Source organism: Nyctereutes procyonoides, unplaced genomic scaffold (assembly GCF_905146905.1).
Source record: "Nyctereutes procyonoides isolate TBG_1078 unplaced genomic scaffold, NYPRO_anot_genome, whole genome shotgun sequence".
Taxonomy (NCBI): domain Eukaryota; kingdom Metazoa; phylum Chordata; class Mammalia; order Carnivora; family Canidae; genus Nyctereutes; species Nyctereutes procyonoides.
Window position 1 is genome coordinate 19389037 of NW_026575020.1, and position 26057 is coordinate 19415093.

Here is a 26057-nt window from a genome sequence, read left to right on the forward strand (position 1 = left end):
ATGATCTCAGGGTCATGGGATTGAGCCCCGCATCAGGTTCCACATTCAGCAGGGAGTCTGCTGGAGATTCTCTCTTGCCTCTCCCTCTGCCCCTCCCCACCATGCATGTGCTCTCTCTTAAATAAATAAAATCTTAGAAAAAAATAGTAATAACGATGACTTGCTCCTTCCTTTGAAGTCTGAGGAGTTTGAGACAGTGGTGATGGTAGGTATTCAGTGGGTCATTTTCCAGACATTTGACTAGTAAACTCCATGACATACGTACACACACTCATTCATTCAAAAAATATTTACTGAGTACCTCATATATGCCAGGTACCAAATGATGGGGCCCAAATACTGAACAAAAACCAAGTCCCTGTTCTCCTAGAACAGGGGGAAGACAGTCAGTGACAGTGGAGTTGGGGCCCATCATGTTTTCTCAAGTGGTAGTCCCAGAAGGACTGGATGCCAATAATTAACAGTAATCGGGTCATAATATACCAGGCAAACGGCTTCATGTACCTTGCATCTTCTTTCATCATTATGACAACATTATTTTCAGATATAGAGACAGAGAGGCTAAGTAGACTTCCCAAGATCACACATCTAGTAAATGGCAAAGCCAGGATTTGAACTTAGATTTGTATTGCTCTCCAGCCTGAGCTCTTAACCACAACTTTATACAGTAGCAGCAAATATTTACTAGATGAACAAAGAAGTGGATGAATGGTTAACCCTAACTACAGTGGTAGCCTGTTGTTCTGCTTCCATAATACAAACGTGAGCAACACGTTTAAGTTTTTCATTTACTTATTAATTCAAACTTCTGCAAAGTATGGCTCCTATTGAAAGTAGATGTCCTAAAGATTAAGAAACTATCACCTTTCTCCTTACCATTCATGTTTCCTGGGCAAGGCAATCTGTTTTACAAATATAATGATTTTTTCCCTGCCAGTTTTGTCGATAAATAATTGGCATAAAAAAGTGTGTAAGTTTAAGGCATGCAGCATGTAATTTGATTTATATATATTGTGAAATAGTCATGAATTAAAAAAAATTTTTTTTTATTTGAGAGAGAGAGAGATAGATAGTAGGTGGGAGGGGCAGAGGGAGGGGAGAAGCAGAACCCCCGCTGACAGGGAGCCCAGTGTGGGGCTTGATCTCACAACCCTGAGATCATGACCTGAGCCAAAATTAAGAGTTGAACACCCAACAGAATGAGCCACCCAGGTGTCCCCAAAGTGGCCTTTTGAAATGGCTTTTCTCCCTATGCCTAGAAGACTATGTAGTACATAGTAAGTACTCAATAAACATGCTGTTGGCTGAATGATTGGATGTCATGGTATTGTCCCCCTCCCTCAGAGAGCTCCGACATCACATCAGGGCTACGCTAATAGCAGGATGATGGCATGAGCTCCTACCAAGTTGCTTCTTAAATTGCCACTTTAAAGAATATCTGACATAGAGTCCGTGCTCTAGCAACTCTGTTTTTCACTTTCTACAACATCAATTTCTATTTCCTACTTTGTTCAGGCCCCCAAACTTGCAACGCCTTTCTTTCTCACTCTCTGCATGAAAACCACTGGGAAATTAGGTGCCTCCAAATCCTCTCTCTTTAGAGGACACCCGCAATCAGACTGCCTCTCTTCACCTCCACCGCCGCCCATGGTCTCAGGCTGATGACAGCCACGTCTTCTGATGGTTTTCTGCTGTCACTCTTGGCTCCTCCCCACAACTCAGCTGCCAGAGGGACCCCCCCTGAAAACATAAGTTAGATCTTGTCCCTGCTCTGTACATAACTCTCTGCAGGCTCCCAGCTCCCTTGGAGTAAAAACCAGGTCCTCACAGCAGCTCAGCAGTCCCTTCAGATGGTGACAAGTCCCTTGGTCCTTCTGTCATTTTCCGTCTTGTCCCACAGCCTGCTCTCCTCCTGACCCACTGTTCTCCGTGTCTCTCAGCTCCAGCAACTCTAGCCTCCCTGTTGGATTTTTCATAGATAGTTTTGTCATCACACATACATTCACAGTTAGTGCTTGTCTCCCCTGTTTGTCTTTTTTTTTGGGGGGGGGGACACATGCCTTTTATTGGTCTAAGGAGCATAACTAGTTAATAGGCTTGGGCAGAGCTCCCCTATCTGTATGGCTCCCATCTCCTTCTCCTGGGAGTTTGTGACTCACCCCCAGGGGAGAAGAGTGTTCTGGACAGGGGTAGCAGACAGAGCCAGGATAAAAAATACAGAACTGGGGTCTGAAAGGGTATCATGGTGAAGTAGAAAACACAGCGTTATGAGATCATCCAAATAAAAAGTCCACCAGGGCAGAAGAGAAGTTTCTCCACATGGGCCCCCCACCTGCCCTTGCCAGGAATGGGAGGGGGCTGGAAGCTTCGGCTGGAGATTTCCTACTGTGCCCTTCGTGCCATCAGCATCTCCCGGATGTTGTCCTCAGCTTCCTTCACACTCCGCTCCAGGTAGGATTTTTTTCTCTTCTAGTTCTTTAATTTTTTCTTCTGCTATTTTCTGTTTCTCTAACAGTTGATTGTGAATTACCTCCTTGGACTGAAGAATAAACATTCTTCCTACACCTTCATACATGTTAGTCTCATCTACCAAAGTCATAATCTCTGTATCTGTAAGATGTGTGTGCTTTTTCGTTCTGTTTAGCTGTTCAATCTGTATGTCTGCAAGCTTCACCTTCTGGTTGAGTGTCAATAACTTTGGCTTGAAGTTCTGTGAAGGCCTTCAACTCCAGATCCTCGGGAGCTGCCATCTTGGTTCACTCGGTGCGCCTGCCTCTTTTTTTTTTTTTTTTTTAATTAATCTCTACACCCAAAGTGGGGCTCAAACTCACGATGCTGAGATCAAGTCACGTGCTCCACCAACTGAGCCAGCCAGATGCCCCAAGAAGGGGAAGAATTTTTATTTATTTGGTTCACTGATGTACCTTTAGCGTCTAGAGCAATGATGCCTGGCACATTACAGTTGTCAGTAAATATTTCTTGAATAAATAAATGCGAAGCATTATTTTGGACTAGATGGTGTTTCCAAAAGCAAAGGGGATACGCAGAAGTTCTTACAATCGCTCAAGAAATCAGGCACACTTTCCTTATATGGGGATTTTTTTGTGTGTGTCTTTATTTTTTTTTTTTTTTTTTTTTTTTTTTTTTTTTTTTTTAAATTTTTTTTATTTATTTATGATAGGCACACAGTAAGAGAGAGAGAGGCAGAGACACAGGCAAAGGGGAGAAGCAGGCTCCATGCACCGGGAGCCCGACGTGGGATTCGATCCCGGGTCTCCAGGATCACGCCCTGGGCCAAAGGCAGGCGCCAAACCGCTGCGCCACCCAGGGATCCCTTGTGTGTGTCTTTAAAAAAAAATTAGCCCTCTCTCTTTATCCCTTTCCTAATTGAGAATAATTTAATATGATTGGCTTATTAAGGTTGCCTGGACAATAGGACATAGAAAAGGAACCTGCCTTTTGGGAATGTAACAGTAGGTAAGAAAATTAAATATGTGGAGACTGCAAAGAAATATCATGTGTTTGTGTCGTGTGACCTGTTGGCATAAACATACATATGCGGACTGTGTGAAACCACTTTGATGATTCCTGCTTTTGATGTTACCCCCCACACACTTGTTTGCTTTGCTCTGCTCTCCCTCAGGACGTGTTTCCTCTCTATACATGCGCACTGCACTGTACATACATCCAGGAAAATATGGTCATTCAAGCGTGTGTGAAGTCCTGCATACCCCAAAGATTCATTTAAAAAGTAGGATCATGTTATAAATCTTGGCTGACAATCTAGTATTTGCCTAGCCAGGATGACCTCTGTACCAGAATAAGTGGGGGCAGAGAGAGGGAGGAAGAGAGGGAGGGGAGAGGAGGGGGAGGCAATGGGGAGGGGAGGGAGGGGTGGAGAGGGAGGGGTAGGCTTTATAGGCATTTGGGTTGAGCGGATTGCAGCTTCTCGTGAATATTCAGCCTGTTTGTCGCTATTGGGGTGTGTCTGAAGTATTAAAATATGGATATGTCATATGTCACTGCATTGGCAATCATAACCCGGTGCAGATTTTGATGGTGTTTGAATTAATTCCTAATTCAAAGGGGACACATCACTCCTGATTTTCCTTGGGAAGAAGTTTGCTCCTGCTTCCTCCAGATCCACCCCATTCCTTGCTCTGGGCACTCCTCCATGGCTCCCACCCGCCTGCAGGGGCACTTCCAGCTCTGGTCTGGGTCTCATGGCTCTCACACTTCCTGCAAGGTCACTGCATTTTACCTTCATCTTTCCCCTGGGAGACAAAGACTCACCTCAGCCAAGATTCTCACCTCTCCTCAGACCTCCCTCCCTAACTCATCCTTGGTGCCCTGCTGGATTTGTCATATATCATAGATATGAACACCAGTTTACCAGTAGTTTGGCCGTTTTCTTTACCAAGCATCATATTTGTGATGAGGTTATCCAGAAATCGCAACAAAGCCCAGACGACTGCGTGAGAAGTCACTGTGGGTTGATAGAATTCTCGCAATGCAGCAGGTTCACTTCTATTAATAGGTTCACACCTATTAAATCATTTACTCCTCAAACAACCTTATACAGCAGGTACTGTTATCATCACTCAATTTTAGGTAGGAGGACAATGAAGATGGGGTTAAGTGCTGGAGTTGGAGATTCTATTCAAGGTATTGTGGCTTCAAAAGGAATATCAAAGACTTGCCACCCAGCTGTGGGCCAAGAGCTCAGATTCCCTGGGTGTCTGCATTGTGTGCTTATCCGCTGGAATCTAGCAGCTAACACTCCAGTTATCTCTGCCTCTGCTGGGGAATCTTCCACCATGTGGCATGGAAAAGGTTAATAGGTTGTAAGGCAGGTCTTCGTGATTTCATTCCTTATCCATGGGTGTTAAAATGCAATCTGCTTCCCCAGAGCTTGCCCTGGAAAATGACAGCAGGTCATGGGAAAAACAGGTCCATCTGTGTGTTGTTAGTCTGGGCTCCAGGTGAAAAGAGAGACCCTGGAAATGTCAATCCATAGGGTTCTGGAGAAGAATGGGGGTTTTTAGATGCAAGTGAATCTGCAGAGTGGGTAATTCCAAATGACCCCTACATGGTGACCCCCTTCCCCTAGTAGAGCCAGTCTAGGACGTCCCTGCTTGATTCAGAGCAGAAGTGCTAACCTTGCCAGGGTTGTCTCCTAAGTGTCTTGGTTTATATAGGGTTTGGTTAGGAAAAGTCCCTGAAGACTTCCCCAACCCATCCATCCTTGGTCCCTTTAGCCTCCAGCTCTGCCTCTTGGATGAATAAGACCTTCTGGGTTCTCAGGGTTATTGCAACAATGCAAAACTAAAATCTATCAAAGGCAGATACTGGCTGGCCCAGCAACAGCATGAGTCCAGATAGAGGGTTCCAGTGAAAGCTAGGGCTTGAGGCCTATATTCCCTTCTCTTCCTAGAGCTCACAGAAATCAATCCAATAGGACATCTCAGCTAGAGACAGGGGAACTTGGCCTCTCCCGACATGGGGTGCTTGGTCTTGGCCTCCACTCCTCTCAACCCAATCATGAATTTTCTTTTGACCACTTCAGCTCCACTTACATTATCCAGGGGAGCCGGGAACCAAAGGAAGTCAGCATTTCCTATCTAGCCACCCCTGTCCTGGGCACATAGTAGAGTTAGTACTCCTTAAGTCTGCACAGCTCACTGTGAGGTGCATCTTCTACTACATTAGGATTTTGAAAAACCTGTTTCTTGGGGTTTGCTCAGCATAATTCCCTTGCTCACACCTTGCCTGGGAAATGCTCAGACTAGAAGCAAGAAACCACATGCTGCTGATAGGTCTATGCTGTTCAAGAGGAGACGGCAAAGCTGACAGGTACATCCTCCTTCCCAAAGTCCACACTGGCAAATCCCCTGCTGGTGGAGAGTCCAGGCCTTTGGCCTTTCACCTTTTGGACTCTTTGTGTTCATTAGCACCCTTGCTGAGGGGGAGACCCTGGCAGGAGGCAACACTCATAGGAGCCCATTCTCCTAGTGACTAACAGCTCTGTAGAAGGAAGGAAAGGTTGAGGTTAACACTTCAAATGAGGCCAATAAAGTTACACACCCACAGGGTTTCTATTTTTCCTGCTTTTTACCTATTACCAAGAGCTGGTTTTATTCCTCCATTTCTGTGAGTGATGGGGAAGACAAAGGTGTTGCCTCCTGCTCTGGTCAGAGCTCCTCGGAGGGCCTTGTGGAGTCTGGCTGGGGGAAGCAACTCTCCTTACCTTAGCAGTACAGCCGGCACCAAGACACTGAGACAGCCACGAGCCCAGTGGAAGAAATGGAAAAGTCCACGGGGAAACAGGGCCAGGGTTTCTTGGAGCAATCGTGGAAGAGGAAACATCAGAGACAGAAATAGGAGACTCTGGGCAGTGATAAAATAAACTGTTTTAATGGAGGGCGCTCTGAAAGGGTCCTCTTTCCTTGCGCTATCCAGCAGCCGGTTTTCCTGCCTTGCGGCTGAACCCCAGGCCCCCACCGGAAGCTAGGATATTGCTCTGGCCCTAGGTTCAGCCCCTCCTGGATCCAGAGGTGTGTCTGAACGACAGGAGATTGGAGCGAGCTGGCAGTCAGCCCCAGACCGTCCTGTGTGTGTCCAGGCCCAAGGGAAAGGGACAGGAGGCTTCACTTCCAACCCGGGATATTTCTCCATGGGGGAAAAAGGGTGAGGGGGGATAATCACTTTGAAAATCCAACTCTGGTCTTTACAAAGAGAACTAATAGACACTTTAGTGGTATATACAGGGTAGGGGGGAAGGGGAATGGAGGGGCAATTGCACTTAATTACATATGGTAGGTTATAGTTTACACCCATTGGAGAAATTTTACTTCTTCAAAAGAAATCTCACAATCAGCTGGGGGGGACGGGGGGAGGACAGGAGGCTGCTGATATTTACAGAATGTGTGGCTCAGTTCAATAGCATGTGTCCTCCTCATTTCAGTAACAGATTCAAGTTTTTCGCATCAGTTTGTTCGATGAAGGAGTACAGTGTAGACACGACAGCTTTCTCTCTTCCGCCTCCGTGGCTTCTTGTCTGCTACCCGGAGGCCGAGTGGCAGTACTTGACATCTCGGAGAGGTGTGGCGACAATACTGCATAGAAGGGAAGGGAAGCTGCCCTCTGGGCTGTTGCCTCCGAGCGCATTGTCCTTGTCTGAGGCGCCAGCGGGATGTCAGGTAGGCAGGGACCTCTCAGAGGTGCCTGTCAGGCCCCAGGGCTTTTCTGTGACAGCGGCCCGGAGGGTGACGGCGCGGAAAATGGGGTCCTTGTTGCCGTGCACAAAGTGAGCAGTGAGTGGGCATCACCAGGCTTGGAGGGGGCACTGTAGAGAGAGGAGAGAGAGCTCAGCTGTGTGCAGAGAGCAGGGATGATGCCACTCATTTGGCTTCTCTGGGGGAGCTGAGCCCCACTCGGCCAGCCAAGGGCCCGCCGGTGCCCCATGGTGGTCCTGAAGCGTGCTCCCCGTAGGAGAGCTCACGAGCCAGGTTTCCCGGCCACTTCAGAACACAGAGGTGAACTGCTGCGGACCTTGAAAGAGTCACAGCTCACTGAGCTTTATCCTCAAGTCAAGCTCCTCTTTCTGCGATCGTGGGGCTTACCGTGTGCTCCATGGGGTTGCAACTTGTAAGGGAGGGAGCTCTTGCCTCTCGTGGAAGTAAGCGTCCTTTTCTTAACACCTCTAAGGACAGGGGTCCCCCCGGGCCACCGATCCCCAGACTTTAATGGATCTATGGGTCCCCAACAGCCTGTGAAAAATGTGGATTCCGACCAAGTGGGCTTGAGGTGGGCCTTGGCACCTGTGTTTCTAATCAGCTCCCAGATTGTACCAGTGCTACTGAACTACCTGAGCAACAGGCTATGAAGCACCTGAGAAAATCATCGCTTGCTCACACAACATATTGGGGAAGAAGTGTGGGAAATTGCAAAATGCTTTCTATAGGCTTGCTCCAAGTAAGGCAAAAAATCTAGGCTGAAGGCCTCTGATGCCAGGCTTCTCCGGGGAGCTGGGGGTGGGGGTCAGGAGTCTCCAGGATGGATGGAGAAACCCTCCCAGAGGAGCCACACCCTCCATCCTGGGGCAGCCTCTCCTGCCAGAGCCCTGGGCTTCATTCATTTCAGCTGTCATGGAACATTATTCCTAGCCTTTTCCCTCCAGAGAGGCCCTTTCTGCTTTCCTAGCTTCTTCCTTCCCTTTCACCTGTTTTGGCATTTAAGGAGAAAGTTCTGCTTTTTGGCTTTAATGGCTCTCTCTCCGAAGACTCTTCCTTAAACACTCAGAAGCCCACATGCATGGTCATGTGTGTGGTGCGCGTGCGCACATTTGTACACACACGCCTATCATTACTACTAAAGGCCTATTATCCCATGCTTATCTCGTGAATCAGTGCTCCCACCCATAATCCTGTATGAGGTTGCCATCATGCCCATTTTACAGATTAGGAAGACAAGCTCAAAGAGAGTGAATTGTCCAAGGTTTGCAGAACTCAGACAGCATAGAGACAGATTCAAACTGGTTCTGGGTGCCCTCTGGCACGTGTTCTTTCTAACATGTTCTGAGGTTAACAGTCTTCCATTAGCTTTGTGTTCTTAGTCAAGGCACCCTCTCTGTGCCTCAGTGTTCTCACCCATAAAATGGAGGTTGTTGAGGGGTCAGGTGAGCTGACACACGAGAAGTCCTCAGAATTAGCACCGGGCTATACAGGGTCTGGTCTATGAACCCTCTTCAGAGCATGATTGAGCTGCACATTCATTAGAGGGGACAGGCTCTGACCCTTTGAAATTCTTGAGGCCCCGGTCAGGGTCCTCTGATACCCTTTGCCTCCTCTTCCTCCCACCACCCACCCCCACTTTTGAGTCTCTTGACTTCCCACTATCAGCCTTTTTCCAATTTTCAGATTTCAGGTGAGGAGAGAGAAATGGCTTGTGACCTTGCAGGTTTCAATAGAAGCGCAAACAAGAAGGGCAGATAAGGAGACGCCAGCGAGATTCTATGACCTGTCATTAGGGATGGGCTTCCCAGCTATCAAATGTTTGCTCACATAATAAAATGGTGGCAGAGCTCTAAATGTTGTCAAAGGAACTCGGAATTATTTGTCCCCTTCAGAGTCTAAACACAAACAGTTGATAAGGGTTGCGCTGTGGTCCCTCGGAACCAAGGCCCAGCATACCCAGCCCCACGGGAGTCCTGCCCACCTTCCCTCTGAAAGGGGTGGTAGTAAGGATGTTCTTGGTTCAAGAGGGCTTATTACATATGGTAAGGGCCAACATTCATGGAGGTCCTACAGTGTGCCAGCCACCATGCCAAGAAAGGGCTTTACACACATCCTTGTATTGGATTCGCACACCAACCCTTTGAAGCAGGTAATGATCATTCCTTTATTGAACACATTTTTGAATGCTTTCTATACGCTTAGCACTGTTTCAGGCACTGAAGTTGCAGCCATGACTAAGACCCTGTCCCTATCCTCACAGAGTTTTTGAATAGTATGTAAATGAATATATATGTGTGTATACACATGTGTGAGCATATATATGTATATATATGTACACGTGTCTATAAAATAAAATTTCAGATGGAGATGAATGCTCTGTAGAAAAATAAGCATGATAACAGGTTAGGCTGATTTGAAGGAAAAGGGAATGATTTACAGAGGGAAATCAGGAGGGACTTCCTTGAGGTGGTAACATTTGAGCTAGATGAGATGTGGGAGTAACCAGGCAAAGATATGCATTACGGGGTGTTCCTGGCTAAAAAAGACCACAAATGCAGTTCCACTGAAGCGGACTGGAAGAGGGAGAAGAGGAGGGAGGTGAGAAGCACAGGGTTGGCAGGAGGCTGATCACACTGGGCCTTGGAAGCCGCTGTTTTGGCTTTGTTGGAATCGTTAGCTACTGGAGAGTTTTGATGCAGGGTGTGTGTGTGATATTTTTGGTTTCCTCTTTTAAGAGATAATTCTGGCTACTGTGTAGCAAGCAGACCATAACCACCATCATGGGGCCGGAGTGAGAGTGAGAGTGGGAAGTTGTGACCACTGTAGGGAGTGAGGGAAGGGGCTAGACTGATGGGGTGGTGAAAAGTGCTCAGATATGGGATGCATTTTGCAGGATCCCTAGCGGAATTTATCCGCAGACTGGTTGTGGGGTGTGCAGAGAAGAATCAAGGAGACTCTAAGGTATCTCCTCTGAACAACTAGTATCATTTTTGGAAATAGAGAAGCAGTTTGAGCAGGGAGAAATAGGGGCAAAATGAAGAGTTCCTATTTTAGCGGAGCTTGTCGAATATATTAGGCATGTACACGTCCGTGCCAAAGATGCACTGGATTTGTGAATGGGCACTCAAGAGAGAGGTCTATACTGGAGACAGAACTACCGGATCAGGGCATCTGGGTGGCTCATTGGTTGACCATCTGCCTTTGGCTCAGGTCATGATCCTGGGGTCCTGGCATCGGACTCCCTGCAGGGAGGCTAGTTCTCCCTCTGCCTGTTTCTTTCATGAATAAATAAATAAAACTAAAAAAAAAAAAAAAAGAACTACTGGATCCAGCAGTATGTACACCTGATTCAAAGCCATGGGATTGGAGGAGATCACCCAGGAGTAAACACAACAGAGAATGAACTATAGGACCTTCCAATAACTAAATGTTGGGAAGACAAACTGCCAGCTATGGAAATGAGGAGTGCCACAGTGGGGAGAACCAGAAAAGGGTACTGCCCCCAAATCCAAGTGCAAAAAGGAGGGAATGATTAGCTATGTCAGGGGCAGAGATCGGAAAGTACCCACTGGGTTTGGCAACATAATGGTACTAGTGAGCAGGACAGGAGAGGTTTCAATGCCGTGTGAGGACAAATGCTCCTATCAGGAATAGCCTCAAGACAGAATTGGGGCTGGGGAAGTAGAGACATTACAGATAACTCAACGCTATTATTATTAAGATTAATATGGCTGGGGCAGCCCGGGTGGCTCAGTGGTTTAGTGCCACCTTTGGCCCAGGGCCTGGTCCTGGAGACCGGGGATCGAGTCCCACATCAGGCTCCCTGCATGGAGCCTGCTTCTCCCTCTGCCTGTGTCTCTGCCTCTCTCTTTCTCTCTGTGTCTCTCATGAATAAATAATTAAAATCTTAAAAGATTAATATGGCTCTATTAATTAAAAATAATGACGGGGTGCCTGGGTGGCTCAGTCGGTTAAGCATCCAACTCTTGATTTTGGCTCAGGTCATGATCTCAGGGTTGTGAGATCAAGCCCCATGTTGGGCTCTACACTGGGTGTGGATCCTGCTGAAGCTTCTCCCTCTCCCTCTCCCTCTACTCCTCCCTCATCTTTCTCTTCCTCTCAAATAAAATAATAAAGAAACACATAAATAAAGTGTAATGATTATCCTTCTAGTTTTACAGATGAGGGAACTGAGGCCTAGACAAATTGTAAGCAACTTGCCCAGAGTTTCACAGGAGAAAAGTCTGTGCTCCTAAACACAAGGAAGTTTTACTTCCTTTACTCCTTTCTACCTTCCACGTGTGACCACAGGGAAATAAATGCCCTTTCCCATTTATAATCTTCCTTCCTGAGCTTGAGACACACTCAGTTTCAGGGGAAGCCATGTTTGCCCCAGCTGCCATGTGGGGCTATGTGTTTCAAGCCAAGCACCAACCTGGGAACTCACAAGACTTACCGCATTTGTTCCTTTCAGTGACCTCCACAGAAGAGGAATCATTATTCTTGTATTACAAGTGAGGAACCTGAAGCTCAGAGAGGCTAGGACTTTCCCCTGAGGTCACACAGGAAAAAGTGGTAGAATAGTAGGCCTGGGTCTGCATAACTGCCCAGTTGGTGCTCTTATTAAACATCACACTGTCCTGCCTGACCAGCAGTGGAGAAGGCTGGAATAGGGGGAAGCTGCTGGGGATTTCTAAGAGGCTGTCTGCCTCCTTCTTGTCAGCACCCCTGATGAGTGACTGCTGGCTGGGGGGGAGCTTCTCCTGACCTCTCTCTAAACTAGGAAGTGGGTACAGAGGTTGTGGAAACAGGATTCGGCACGCAGCCTGCCCACACTTGCTCTAACCCATGTCAGTGCTTGCTGTGTTTTTTTTTTCCAGACTGGCGGGGCATTGTCTTATAGGAGCTCAGGCACAGACCCACTCAGATGGTAACTTGCCGGCACCCAAGGTTGAAGAGGAGGGGGAGGCAGCAGTTCTGGAAAGGACAGAGGCAGGAGCTGCAGGTGACAAAGTTCCAGCCTGAGGTTCCTGAAATGTGATCCACAAGGCCCTGGGTCATATGTCTGTCCTGACAATGGAAACACTGGGATCAGATACAAGTTCAAATCCTGGCTTTATTTAGCCTTATGCCTGCATAACCCTGGGTCATTTTTCTGAGTGCTGAAAAATGGATATTAGAAGGTGAGCATTGTTGACTGGATTTGGAGTGAGAACACTAAAGTCTGTAAGTCCAGCTCCAGATTTATCATCTGTGCAAATTTGGCCAGATGTCTCCCCACCTCTGAACCTCAGTGTTTTGCTCAGGAAGTTGGGCATAAAAAATATCTACCTTGCAGAATGGAGAATGGGTGGGAAGGGTAGCCAGGAAAGGTAAGAATGCCGAAGCACCTGGAGTGTTGCTTTGCAAATGGGAGGCACTCAAAAAATGCTAGTTCTGAATAATTCATTCATTCATTCATTCATTCATTCATATTTACTGAGTGTCTACTATAGCCCAGGCATTTGGCTAAGCACAGAGGTCTCTGGTGCTCTGAGAAGTCCCTGCACTATTTGCTTTTTTTCCTGGGAGTGGGTGAGAGCACATCTGTGAATCAGCATAAAAATAGGAAGCAGGCATCTGGAGCCTAGGCTGAAGAAGTGGGATGGATGTGTTTCAGAGATGGTTCTGATCTGGAGAAATTTTATTGATGGAATCCCCTCTGGCCCCATGTAGACCAAGCAAGGAGTTAAATTCTGAAGGAGTCAATAGAAGGTAACTCCTAAAGGATCACAGATGGAAAGGAGAAAGAGGGAGGGAGGGAGCACTTGACCATGTACCAGCCACTCTCTCAGGCACTGTTAACATCCTGTGAGGTGGGGGTTGGATTTTCCCCATGAGAGATGCAGAGTTGGTCTCACAGGGTGAATTAACTGCCCAAGGTCACATGAGGGTTTAGGGAAGGAACAGGGATTAATGCAAGGCCGCTGGCTTTTCCTAGCACTCTGTGATGCCTCTCAAGAAGCATCATCCAGGAGGATGTGTCCCTTGGCACGGAGCATCTGTGCACAGTCATGGCCCCATTTGCCGTGCACATTAGCATAGGAAAGATTCAGAGAAGCCTCGCCTTATGGTGTGTAACTGTTTAACCCAGCCGTTTAACCCAGCTGTTCCTCCAACACAGATGACCAAGGAATCCTCCTCTTCTCACACCATGTGCCCCTGGATTCCCAGCAAAAGTCTTGAAACTCCTTTTGGAAGATAATACTTTAAAACAAAGAGAAAGCAGACTTGCTACCAGGTCTCTTTCAGAACTCCTTTCTGACCCTTTGCCATAGGGACAGGGTTAGCACGAATTTCTTCACCTCAGTTCTTTGGGTTGGGAGGCAGTCGCTTAAATCTCACTTGACTTCATTCTGCTCTCCCATTCCTCTCCTCCTTCAGTTTGGAGGAAGAAAGTTTCCTGACTGGAACACTTCAGTAGGGCTGAATTTTATTCTTGTTCCTGAGCATTAGGACCACAAGAGTGGCAAATGTGGTGGGTATGTTAGAGATGGAGGGTGGAAGGTAAGTATTGTTTAAGTGGAAGGAGCCCAGGATTTAGAGCCAAAGCCCAGGATCTGAAGGTCCAGCTCTAGAACTGACCGCCTGTGAGATCTTAGGCAGGTCACTCTCCCTCTCTGAGCCTCAGTTTCTCCCTCTGTATGAAGGAAGTGGCAATAAAAAGAAAATGATTTAAACATAAAGTGCCCTGTGAATAGTTTTATCCTAAGTGTAATCACCCTTCTCTTCATCCCAGAAATGAGTCTACTGCTAGACTCCTGAACCGCCCAGGGACATAGGGACAACTTCATGGTGGTTCCGGAGGGCTGTTCATGAAGCTTCAAGGTCGGCTGGCCACTCTGTCCAGTGGAGGGGAGAAGCCATCTGGGGGCCAGGGCCGAGTCTCAGAGAGCATCTTGAAGTATTTCGATTAAGAAACCATTTCCTGAATTCAGAGGGCTTGTTTCAACAAGCAAGCATCAAAGTCAACTTGGGAAAGACAGGAATAATTAATCAGAGCCCTGTCTAGGGCTGACCAAGCGGCAGATGGATTGATAAACCTTTCAAAGGGGAAGGTATTCCCAAGCAGGGCTGCTGCGCCTGAATGCCCCCCTGACTGAGATTTGTGAGCATAGATAAATGTTTTCCCTGCTCACTACAAAGAGTGGGAAATCGCACAGGAGTCGAAGGGTAGAGTGATGGGGGGAGGTGTCCTTTCATCTTCCATTGGATGAGAGAAGAGTGGCAAAGCAGGTCCCACACACCTCTCCCTCTCCCCTCCACTCCAAAGCCCAGCTGCCCAGGCCGTGTGTGCGTGTGTGTGTGTGTGTGTGTGTGTGTGTGTGTTCATGAGTGCACATGCACAAACCCAAGACATGCCAGGCACTTAATCTGCAAGACCTCATCAAATCCTTAGAACAAGTAGATGTTATGACTGTCATTTTAAAAGTGAAGAAATGAGGGCTCAGAGAGATCAAGATCACCAAACAAGTGGCAAAACCAGGCACAGAACCCACCTGCTCTACAATGCTGAGAGACCAGGAGGAGATGTGGGCAAAGGGAAGAAGAGAGAACCTGAGCCCATGAAAGAACCTGCTAGGCAGCACGTGGTGGTGGAGAATGTATGGTTCACAGAACTCAGATGGAAAAAAGACCATTGACAAGACCAAATCCTGTGAGAGGCTCTGTTCAAGGTTGATATGAAGTTCAAGGTTGTCACCTACTTATCTAGTAATCAATATAGAGGCCACATGGTTCTCACACTGCGCAGACCCCAGCTCCTAAAAGGTCCCATTGTATTATTCTGGAATCGCCAGGCGTGTTCAGATGTCTCACCCTGTTTCCTAATTCATGGTGTCCCATGACAGTCCAGCTGTCCAAGCTGCAGGGACGAGCCTTGTCTTTGACTGTCTTTACTACTCCATCAGCTCTTCATGGAGGTGGGAACTAGCCATCCGCCGGAAGGGTGACTGAGCCTCTGGATTTCCCACTTTTAGTGCACCAGGAAGTCAATTCTAAATTTTTTTATAAAACACCAGGTCAACGCAGGCCCCTGGAAGGCCAGGCTGCCTACTGGGGAATTTCCATGGTTTGGTAGAATTGGGTCATTCTCTGGAACTTAGAGCATTCTGGGTCCAGCATGGGTCCTGGAGGGGGGAGCTGGCCTCAGGACCCTGACTCCCTACTCGCCCTTTCCACTGACTAACTTGTAGAAAGCCCTCAGAGATCCCTCTTGCAAAGCATGAAACCCTACAGAGGGTGTGGCTTTCCCAAGTCGCCCTTGGAAACATCTTTTCCATGGATCACTGATCAGTCCATGGGGGACGATTCAGTCTCAATACCTCAAGGCTCCGTGTAATCCAGTCTCCAGCGATTTATTAAGCTCTGGTTATTTAGTGGTCTTGTTGGGGGAAGTTGGGGTGAGCAGTAAGTCCCTTTAGCCGGTGGCCCACCGTCTTTGCCCTCTGACCCCGGGGATTCCTTTAGCAAGTAACGAGGCACCTGGGAAGGGCCAGGCTCCACACTCTCTCTGCACATCAATAGCCTCAGACATTGCCCCCTCCCCATCCCACTGGCATTACCTGTTTACTGGAAGACATGTTGGTAAGCGTACTGATGCTGCTGGTATCTGTGACCACCATCGCAGATGGAAACCGGGAGGTATGGGAATACTGGGGGGGTTCCTGCTTGTGTGTATACACTGGAGAGACAGAGTGAAGACAAAGACAAGGTGCAGATCACACAGGTGTATACACAGCTATAGACCCCCCCCATCCCACACCATAGCTCCTGTGTCCCCAGGCAGGTAAAAGGGGGTGTGGTGCTGGTGGTTTTGGAAGGCAGCAAGATGCGGTAAAAAGAATGGCCATGGGGGTCCCTGGGTGGCGCAGCGGTTTGGCGCCTGCCTTTGGCCCAGGGCGCGATCCTGGAGACCCGGGATCGAATCCCACGTCGGGCTCCCGGTGCATGGAGCCTGCTTCTCCCTCTGCCTGTGTCTCTGCCTCTCTCTCTCTGTGTGTGTGACTACCATAAATAAATAAAAAATTAAAAAAAAAAAAAAGAATGGCCATGTGTTTAAATCCTGGCTCCTCAATTAAGTTGCTTAACCTCAATTTCCTTATCTGTAAATCGGGAATTATACCTATTGTAGGATTAGAAAACATCATGTGTAAAGTACTTTGTACCAAATACATAAACAGCTTTGCACAGTGTCTTGTATATAGTAGTGGATGGGGATCCCTGGGTGGCGCAGCGGTTTAGCATCTGCCTTTGGCCCAGGGCGCGATCCTGGAGACCCAGGATCGAATCCCACGTCGGGCTCCCGGTGCATGGAGCCTGCTTCTCCCTCTGCCTGTGTCTCTGCCTCTCTCTCTCTCTCTCTGTGTGACTATCATAAATAAATAAAAATTAAAAAATATATAGTAGTGGATGGTGCTTCTGTTCTCCTGACTTTCAAGTCAATGTTAGACGCCTGGGCATCAACAAGTGGCCATTAGGCACAAGTGGTGCATTGGAGATTTTAAGTCAAAAAAAGTTCTAAGTATGGGATGCCTGGGTGGCTCAGCAGTTAAAACGTCTGCCTTCGGCCCAGGGCGTGATCCTGGACTCCCGGGATGGAGTCCCACATCGGGCTCCCGGCATGGAGGCTGCTTCTCCCTCGGCCTGTGTCTCTACCTCTCTCTCTCTGTGTCTCTCATGAATAAATAAATAAATAATTAAAGAAAAAAGTTCTAAGTAGCTAGTGAACATAAACGAGCTGGTCAGAGTAAGCTTATCATATCTGCCATGATTCAAGCACCAGGTCTTATGCAAGCAATTATAAATTAATCATTATAATTAGACACAGGTATAATTGAATAATTCTGGGTTGTTCCAGTTTGCACTAAAATGACATTATATGTCATTTTATGACATCACTAGGAAGGATGGTAGACAAACGGAGACTAGATTCAAATAAAACCTCCAGGAGCATGTGATCCATTTTTTAGTTTTTCCAGTATTCTTTACCAAGTCTAGAATCTTTGGACTCATGTGATTTATCCATTAGATTCATATAAATTCCAAGTCACAAGACCAACTAACAGAAGCATGTGGATGCTTGGCCCTGAGGGAGAGACCAGCCTCTTCTACCATAGCATCCTCTAGTAGGGAATGGGGTAAAGGTCATGCCCTGCTACCCTATCTTGTCCTTTCTGTGGAGGGAGGCTGGTTATTGCCTGGTCCTGGGGCCCTCAGCTGGGACCTCTCTCTGACAGTCTCACCTGGGCCTGGCCCCAAGGAATCCTGCCCAGGTGAGGGGGCAGGAACAAGTAGGGGCCCTGAGAGAAAGGAAAGTAGGTACACGTGGTCCCAGATGCTGCTACAGGTTATGGCAGATTTTTTCAGAAGCCACAAAATATGTGATTGGAATGCGAGATGGTGCTTAGAAACCAGCTCCTCAGGCCTGAGGCGGGGAGAGAGCCCTAAGGATAGAAGAAGGCTGAACTTGGCTGCTCTGCCTCAGACTCACAGCTCTAAGGCAGCCAGGGGAGAAACAAAAATCCTCTTCCCCATTCCTGCCTCGTCCTATTAAAAAGTCCCTTAATAAATCATCACTTGCATTTCTCTAACTCTTAGGTTTACCAAACACGGTTCATACCCATTCTTATTTCATCCCCATAATCACTCTATGTTACTTATTTCATCCCCATAATCACTCTATGTTACTTATTTCATCCCCATAATCACTCTATGTTATTTATTTCATCTCCATAATCACTCTACATTCCACTTTATGGATGAGGCAATTGAGTGACTAAGTAACTTTACCAATGGCTACACAGGTGGTAAGCTTCCGAGCCAGGATTTAAATCTAGGTGTGTCTGACTCCAAGATGATCGCTCTATTCCAGAGACTCCTTTGTGTTCCTGTGGGATTGTGCCTGCTGTGATTTATCCCCAGACTTGTAGGCCAGGGGCTGGATCCTGACCTGGGCTCAGGATGGAGGCTGGGGGTGGGTGGGAAACTGGTTGAAAGATAGGACTTGGGAGTAGTTGTAGAAATAGGATATGAGAACTAGCCTGGGGGCCAGGTGGGGTAGGGAGTGCAGAAGCACTAATATTCCTTATCCAAGATGGTGTGCACATGGTACTTTCCACCTATATCCATGGTTCTCGATTAGAGATATTTAGGGTATGTAAATTGGACAGCATGGGGAATCTAGAAGATTCTTCAATTCCAGGGAATGCAAATTGCATGCCTACTCTTATCATTTGGTAATGACTGCTTGGGATTTTAGATTGAAAAGGCCAAGTTAAGGCTTATGGGGAAAAGGCACTGTGGTTGACTGTTGAGCCCATCCATGGGTGCCAGAGTGGGATGGCATGTGTTCCACACATGCGCTACCTCTGCTATCTCCAACTCCCCTTTACACATAGGCCTCAACTGTCCTCTTTCAACCTCTCCCAGGAATGTTGGAGGTAGAGGGTAGGTCTAGGAAAGGCACAGACCACACAAAGTCATGTTGAGAAACTGTGTGGGTTGATAACAAAGTGATCAAATCAGTACACTTCTGAGCAAGTACAGATCCAGAGAGGGCAGGGGTGGGCTGCTTAGGGCACTTGGTGATGCCCACCCCCACTCTCCGCACCCCACACCCGCCTCCTTACTGTGGGAGTTCTGCAGTTGAGTCACGGCTGCCATGAAGGGCTGCTGGGTCATGTGGCTGCCGGGACTCTGCTGCATGAGGGGCTGCTGGTGAGGGCTGTGCAGCTGTTGGGAGAACTGGACAGGCTGAAGGGCTGCCAGGCTGCCGGCCACACTGTTGATGACGGGGACGCTCTGTGCTTGGGAGGTGTTGAGGCCTGTGGGAGCAAAAAGGAAAGATCAGAGGTGGCTTTGGGGATGGGGAAAAGTGAGAGGCCGGATATGGTCACTGACTGAGCCCTGCTGTGTGCCAGGCATGGCTGGGCCTTGCGTGAGAGACTGCATGGGAAATGATTTTATAGATCCATTCTACAGACAAAGAAGCGGAGGCTCGGAAAGATTGACTTGCTCATGTTCCACAGTGAGATGTGAATGGAAATGGGCTTACACAGATCTGAGTGGTTCCTCCCAAACTTGGCTCCCTTTAAGTGGCTAGGGCCCTGGGAAACCTGCCTCTAACTCATCCACTCCCTCCAGGCCTGACCGGCAGAGAGAGGCCTGCCTGGGTGCCCTAGGGGCAGTTAAAGGCAGCCCCTCTCAGGCACAGATTATTGCTCAGACCTGTCTGTCCAGCAGAGGGCAGCAGTGTTCAGGAACTCACATTGTCATTAAAAACCAAAACAAAACAAAAACAACAAACCCCAAACCACCTGCACAGTCTGAGGAGTATGAAGTCAGAAGCCCCTCATTTAGTAGACTTGTGCAAAGACCTTGGCAGAGGTCAGGTGCTCATTCTCTTGACTAGAGCACAGAGGGGGAAAAATACCGGACCTCAGCCAGTCTGTGGAGCAGACATGTCTTTTTCTGGCGGCACAGGTTTGTGGCATTCAAAGGTCCAGGTGCTGGGAGGAGGAAGATGTAAGTTGAAGGTTGGCAGTTGACAGCAACTCTTGGCATCTTTCTATTCTGGAGATGTGAGGCCTCTGTGGTACTGTTCTGTTTCTACATCCCAAGGCCTCTCTAGAACAGGGCCCGCATTGCAGAGACTAGGTCCCTGGTCCCCCAATCCCCCACTCCATGTGCTTCCTGGGCAGGAATCTGGGGGAGACAGCCAAACCAGGGTGGGAGTGGGGATGAGAGCATCAGGGGCAAGACACTCCAACCTTTTCCCCAGAGCTGCCAATGTTCTCTTGACCTTGCTTCTGTGAAATGGGGGGCAGGATGGAATGATGAAGAAAATCCAGAAAAAGGTCTCTTTCGGACAAGTGTGTGTGAGATACCTAGAGAGCCTTTCCTGAAATGGAGAAGGTTCCAGAAGTGGGTTTGAGGGATGTCCTCTAGAGATAGCACAAAGACCTCAGCCATTGCTTACTCAGGGCTGTAGCTGATACTGTTATCAGAAACCTCAAAGGTGAGACCCCTGAGCAGAAGTGAAAGGAGAATAAGCCCCCTCCTGGCTCTCTTGGTGGGGTGCTGGGGCCGGGTCCTCTGATCCCTCTCAGACCAGCACTATCTCCCATTCCCCAGGGGCTCAGGTCCCCAAGCTCGAGTCTCACCTGATACCCTAATATCCTGTTTCCCTCCCCTACCTTCTGCTGTGGTCTCAGTCTCCTTGAGAGGCCCCACGGACTTGCTGTTTCCCCAGGAGCCCACTACTGCTGCTCTTTTGGGAAATCTCTGCCCAGAAAAGCAAATTACCCTGTCAAGAGTGGATGACATTTGAGGGCACAGTTCTGAAACCTGCCTGTGCTGTAGAATCATCTGGGGGAACTCTTTAAGAAATATACATTCCTCCGCCTCACCCAAGACTTAATGAGTCAGAACCTTTGGAGGTGAGGCCCAGGAATCTTATTTTCAACACAGTCTATGATGCTGCCGTGCCTCAATTCCAGGATCGAGAGCCACTGATGTCATTCTAGCTCCCACGGAGTGTGACTCTTGGCCTTTTCACCTGTTTTCTGGGCACTAGGCACAGATTCCTGCCTGAGAAGCTTATTGTCCAGTCCAGTAGGTGAATAGAGAATGAGGAGGAGTCAGCAATGCCAAGGACTTTGTTATCATATTCTCTGTGGGCCTCCATGGGCCCGAGGCAGGACCCTCAGACTCAATGAGACAAGACTGGCCATAGAAGGATGCCTGCAAGCAATTCTTTAGCCTGCCACTCCATAGGGCAGGACCACATGTCTCAGCCAAGTTTTCTGATCCTCACCATTCTTCATGCTCCCCCCAACTCCAAGCACACGCACATGCACACACACACACACACACATGCATGCATGCATCACACACACACCTTTCCAAGGGCAATGGCCACTCTGGTGCTGCCCATTTGCAGTAGGAGATTAAGAATACAGCAAGAAGGTAGAGGAGTATGGGTTGGAAGAAATTATGAGGAACAACATTGAAAAATATGGAATAGCTCCTGGGAAAGCTATTTAGTTCAGCTAGTGCCTAAGAAAAAGATAAGGAGTATGTGTGTGTGTGTGTGTGTGTGTGTGTGTGTGTGTGTGTGTATAAGCTAAAGTTTGATGTGGGTAGAAAGAAGGTAAGTGGAATGGTTTGTGTATCTTTTTGGTTGTGGAAATAAAGAGGTGCCATATCTTACCCATGTGTCTTTTAACCAAATCTTCTAGAAGGCAAGCAAGCTGGTTTTACGTATCCTATCTCATTCTCAAACCCTGGTGTTAGTATGGTTACCATATTCCTGTGAAAAGGCAGTAAGTTTAAAATAGTTTTTTATTTTGTGAGTCCTCTAAAAGCTTCTCTATTCCCATATCTCTTTGAAAAAAAAAAAGGTGCAGAGTGCACCTACTTCTGAGCAATTGAGGATACAGTGAGAACCACACATGCTCAGTAAAGCTGCATGCCTCCAAGGGCCTAGCTCTGTTTTGCACTCCAAGAGCACATAAGCCATCCTCCTCAGAAGTGATCTGAGTTGCTACCTCAGCTAGAGCTGATTTAGGGAGAGAGAAAGAAATAGGAAAAGGCAGGAACAAAATAAAGAGAAGGTCAGTATACAGGCACTCGATACAGGGAGGCCCCAAGGACAAGAGGATGATATCAGATTGAAAGAAAGATGGCAACGTGCCACCCTCAGATCTCTCCTGAGACTTCTGGGGAATACTTCCCAGGGTCACGATGATGACTTGGCCTGAGCTGTCAAGATAAAGCCGAAAACATACTGAATACTCATGGACATTAGAATTCTGAGAGAGGCAGGGGCACCTGGGTGGCTGATTGTTGAGCATCTGCCTCCTTCCCCCTCTGCTTGTGTCTCAACCTTTCTTTCTGTGTCTCCCATGAATAAATAAATAAAATCTTAAAAAAAAAAAGAATTCTGAGAGAGGCACCCCCAGGCGCAGCCCCCTCCGCCTTCCTGTGCCCTGACCTGGCCCGTCTGTGAGAGCTACAGGCTTGCTGTGGAACGAGAGCCTCCTAGGGTTGGAAGGACCCGATCCATCCCTAGTCTTCAGGCGTGTTTCTCCTTAAAGACTGAGATGCTACAACAGTTTGCCTCGGAGTTCCCTCTCGCTGTACTGTCACCACTGACCAAAGAGGCATCCTGTGACCTCTTTAGAAGGAAGCCTATCATGGCTCCATCTCCAACCAACACAAAGAAACATCAGCACAACTTCCTAGAAAATCTATCACATCCTTAGAGGTAAAAATGAACACAAGACAAAGGTATAAGCTCTGATATTACACATACTCATGCTTTACATAGATTCATAAACATGTCTCTATGCCCTGTTATTTGATCACCTCAGCAACCCATTTTACAGATGAGGAAACTGAACCCCAGTAAGGTTAATGATTTGCCCCCAGGTGGGCCGTGACCAAGACTCAATGTGACTCCATCATTTTCTCTTTCTTTAGGCTGTGCAGTCGAAATATTGTTGAGAAGAGAGATAAGAAACAAAAACAAGTGAAATCAAGTCTACGAGTGGCAGGTGAGTTTGAAGGGGGTCTTCTATCAACCTTTTTAAAAATAAGGCTGGCTCCCTTCCCACACTTCCCCCCTCCCCGCCCCCCAGGTTTTCTGACCAACAATAGAGCTTACTTTGTGCAATGGCCATGACTCCAGACAGGGGGGTCATGATGAGGTTTTGAGATTGCTGGGGGTTATGATGGGACAGGCTGTGGATATTCGTCAAGGTGCTGACAGGTGGCAGACCACCTCCTGAGACAGAGATCTGCTGGAGAGAGAAAAACAAGTGGAACATGAGTGGACTCTGGACTGCAAAGAACAGCATTCAAAACGATGTGGCTCAGCAATTTCTTGGCACAGCTAATTCACCCAGCCACCCACTCATTGATTCATTAAACAATAATTCACTGAGGCTCAGGCACAGTTCTAGGCGCTGAAGACAGAGAAGTAAAATACACAATAATCCCTCCCCTTATGGTGCTTCCATTTATTGACTGTCTGAGTTATGTGCCTGCGCTTAGGACTTCTTGGGTTTCTGGGTATCATAGGACTGTCACTTGCTCAATTTGGAAGTATCCTCCATTCTGCTATATGCCTTCTGTATTATTGGTGCTCAAGACATGTGTTTGCTCAATCCAATCATGAAATGGGCAAAAGACATGAACAGAAATTTCACAGAGGAAGACATAGACATGGCCAACAACAAGAAAATGCTCCGCATCACTTGCCATCAGGGAAATACAAATCAAAACCATAATGAGATACCACCTCACACCAGTGAGAATGGGGAAAATTAACAAGGCGGGAAACCACAAATGTTGGAGAGGATGTGGAGAAGGGGGAACCCTCCTGCACTGTTGGTGGGAATGTGAACTGGTGCAGCCACTCTGGAAAACTGTGTGGAGGTTCCTCAAAGAGTTAAAAATAGACCTGCCCTATGACCCAGCAATTGCCCTGCTGGGGATTTACCCCAAAGATACAGATGCAGTGAAACGCCGGGACACCTGCACCCTGATGTTTATAGCAGCAATGTCCACAATAGCCAAACTGTGGAAGGAGCCTCGGTGTCCATCGAAACATGAATGGATAAAGAAGATGTGGTTTATGTATACAATGGAATATTACTCAGCCATTAGAAACGACAAATACCCACCATTTGCTTCGACGTGGATGGAACTGGAGGGTATTATGCTGAGTGAAGTGAGTCAATCGGAGAAGGACAAACATTATATGGTCTCATTCATTTGGGGAATATAAAAAGTAGTGAAAGGGAATAAAGAGGAAAGGAGAAAAAATAAGTGGGAAATATCAGAAAGGGAGACAGAACATAAAGACTCCTAACTCTGGGAAATGAACTAGGGGTGGTGGAAGGGGAGGTGGGCAGGGGGTGGGGGTGACTGAGTGACGGGCACTGAGGGGGACACTTGACCGGATGAGCACTGGGTGTTATTCTATATGTTAGCAAATTGAACACCAATAAAAAATAAATTTATATAAAAAAAAGGACATGTGTTTGCTAAAAATAATGCCTGAAGTCTGCCCTAGTGAGAGCAGATGAGGGACTAGGGCAGAAGCACAGGAAAGCTCTCTGACTACAGGCTCCATTAAGTACTTAGCCTCTCAGACATTACCTGACAAACCTCACTGTACTTCCGTGAGGCAGACACTTCATGGTAGATCTGCATCAGGTAGATATGGTATCAGGTAGATATATCACCATTTCACTGATAGAAAAACCAAGGCTCCGAGTAGATCCAGATATTGCCTAAGATCCAATAACTCAGCAAGTGGTATATCTGGTTTTCAAACTGAGGTCTGACTCTAGAAGTCAAGTTCTCGGCTTTTATAGAGGGCCTTTCCACACCCAGGCAATTATTACTGTGGGTTGGGGGAGATCAGCCATCACTGGGCTTCTCTGTCTTTTCCAAATCTCCACTAACCATTAAAAAACTTTTTTCTTTTTATCAAGGTGCTGATATTGTAAAGACAAAGCTACTAAAAATAAGCCCTGGGCTCCAGGTGCCCGCATTCTGTTGCACCATTATATTTTAATGACAGATTAGTAAGAGAAAGCTACAAATTTTAATGTGTTTACATCACACATAGCCACTTTGAATCCTTTTATTTTATTTAATTAATTAATTAACTTATTTATTTATTTATTTTTAAGATTTTATTTATTTATTCATGAAAGACACACAGAGAGAGAGAAGCAGAGACACAGGCAGAGGGAGAAGAAGGCTCCATGCAGGGAGCCTGATGTGGGACTTGATCCCGGGACTCCAGGATTATGCCCTGGGCCGAAGGCAGGCACCAAACTGCTGAGCCACCCAGGGATTCCCTGAATTCTTTTATTAGTGATCAAATCCTTTTATTTATTCCTAATAGTGTCTTTTCCTTTTTGATTTTCTCCATGGAGAAAAAAAGTGTATAATGTATATAATGGCATCACAAGCACACATACTGATAAGGTCTCTTCCTTGCTAGTACTAATATATGTACAGGTCTTACTGCATTGGTCAAACTTTCTAAATGGTATTAAACAATAACAGCTGTCATAGATGTGCTTACTTTGATTGTTGTTTTCAGAAATGCTTCCAAAGGTTCCCCATTAATTATAAGGAGCTATCAGTTTTACACACACACATATGCACACACACACACACACACACACTCTTTTGGTGACAAAGTAGTTTACTTACTATTATAGTTTAAAAATTATTTTTAAGAAAGGATGTCTCAGGGCACCTGGGTGGCTAAGTCAGTGGAGCATGTGACTCTTGATCTTGGGGTTGTGGGTTCGAACACCATGTTGGGTATAGAGATTACTCAAAAATATAATCTTAAAGAGAGAGACAGAGAGAAGGGAGAGGTGGGGAGGAAGGAAGAGAGATATCTCCTGTCGTTCTGAACTACTCCAGACATTCTTGATGGTATCAGGACCACTGGGAGGGACTTTAGGGTTAGGATACATACATTCATGTCTGAGTAGTCCATTTGCCCTCCTCCCAGAGCTTGTCAAATTAATAAGTCTCACACCAGCACCCAGGTAAGACACTATCTCCCACTCTGACCTTCTGGTCAACCCCACAGCTTCCAAGGTTAATTTGAAAAAGAAAGGAAGGAAAAAAAAACGAAACAGGTTTGTTTGTGTTTTTAAAATGGGTATCAGAAATCAGTTGGGGGATGTGTCACATGACCAAGAAGGAATTCTGACCACATCAAACAAGAGAGAACCAGCCTGTTTG

General features: G+C 47.1%; 1 protein-coding gene and 1 pseudogene across 5 annotated transcripts in view; both read right to left on the bottom strand.

Annotated features, from left to right (window-relative positions):
• Window positions 1-2327: 2327 nt before the first annotated feature.
• LOC129515580 (prefoldin subunit 1-like) lies at window positions 2328-2750 on the bottom strand (annotated as a pseudogene).
• A 3661-nt stretch (window positions 2751-6411) lies between these two features.
• The window catches only part of HNF1B (HNF1 homeobox B), a 55727-nt gene continuing 36081 nt past the window's right edge, over window positions 6412-26057 (bottom strand). For 2 of the 5 annotated variants that reach the window (XM_055326678.1, XM_055326660.1), the window contains exons 6-9: window positions 22942-23074; window positions 18905-19099; window positions 15839-15957; window positions 6412-7345 (exon numbers count right to left, since the gene is read on the bottom strand). In XM_055326678.1, coding sequence (XP_055182653.1) covers window positions 7325-7345; window positions 15839-15957; window positions 18905-19099; window positions 22942-23074 — 468 coding nt within the window. In that variant the 3' untranslated portion in view covers window positions 6412-7324. Of the gene's footprint in view, window positions 7346-15838; window positions 15958-18904; window positions 19100-22941; window positions 23078-26057 lie in introns of all 5 variants that reach the window. The other 3 variants (XM_055326670.1, XM_055326654.1, XM_055326688.1) reach the window with 2 other exon arrangements.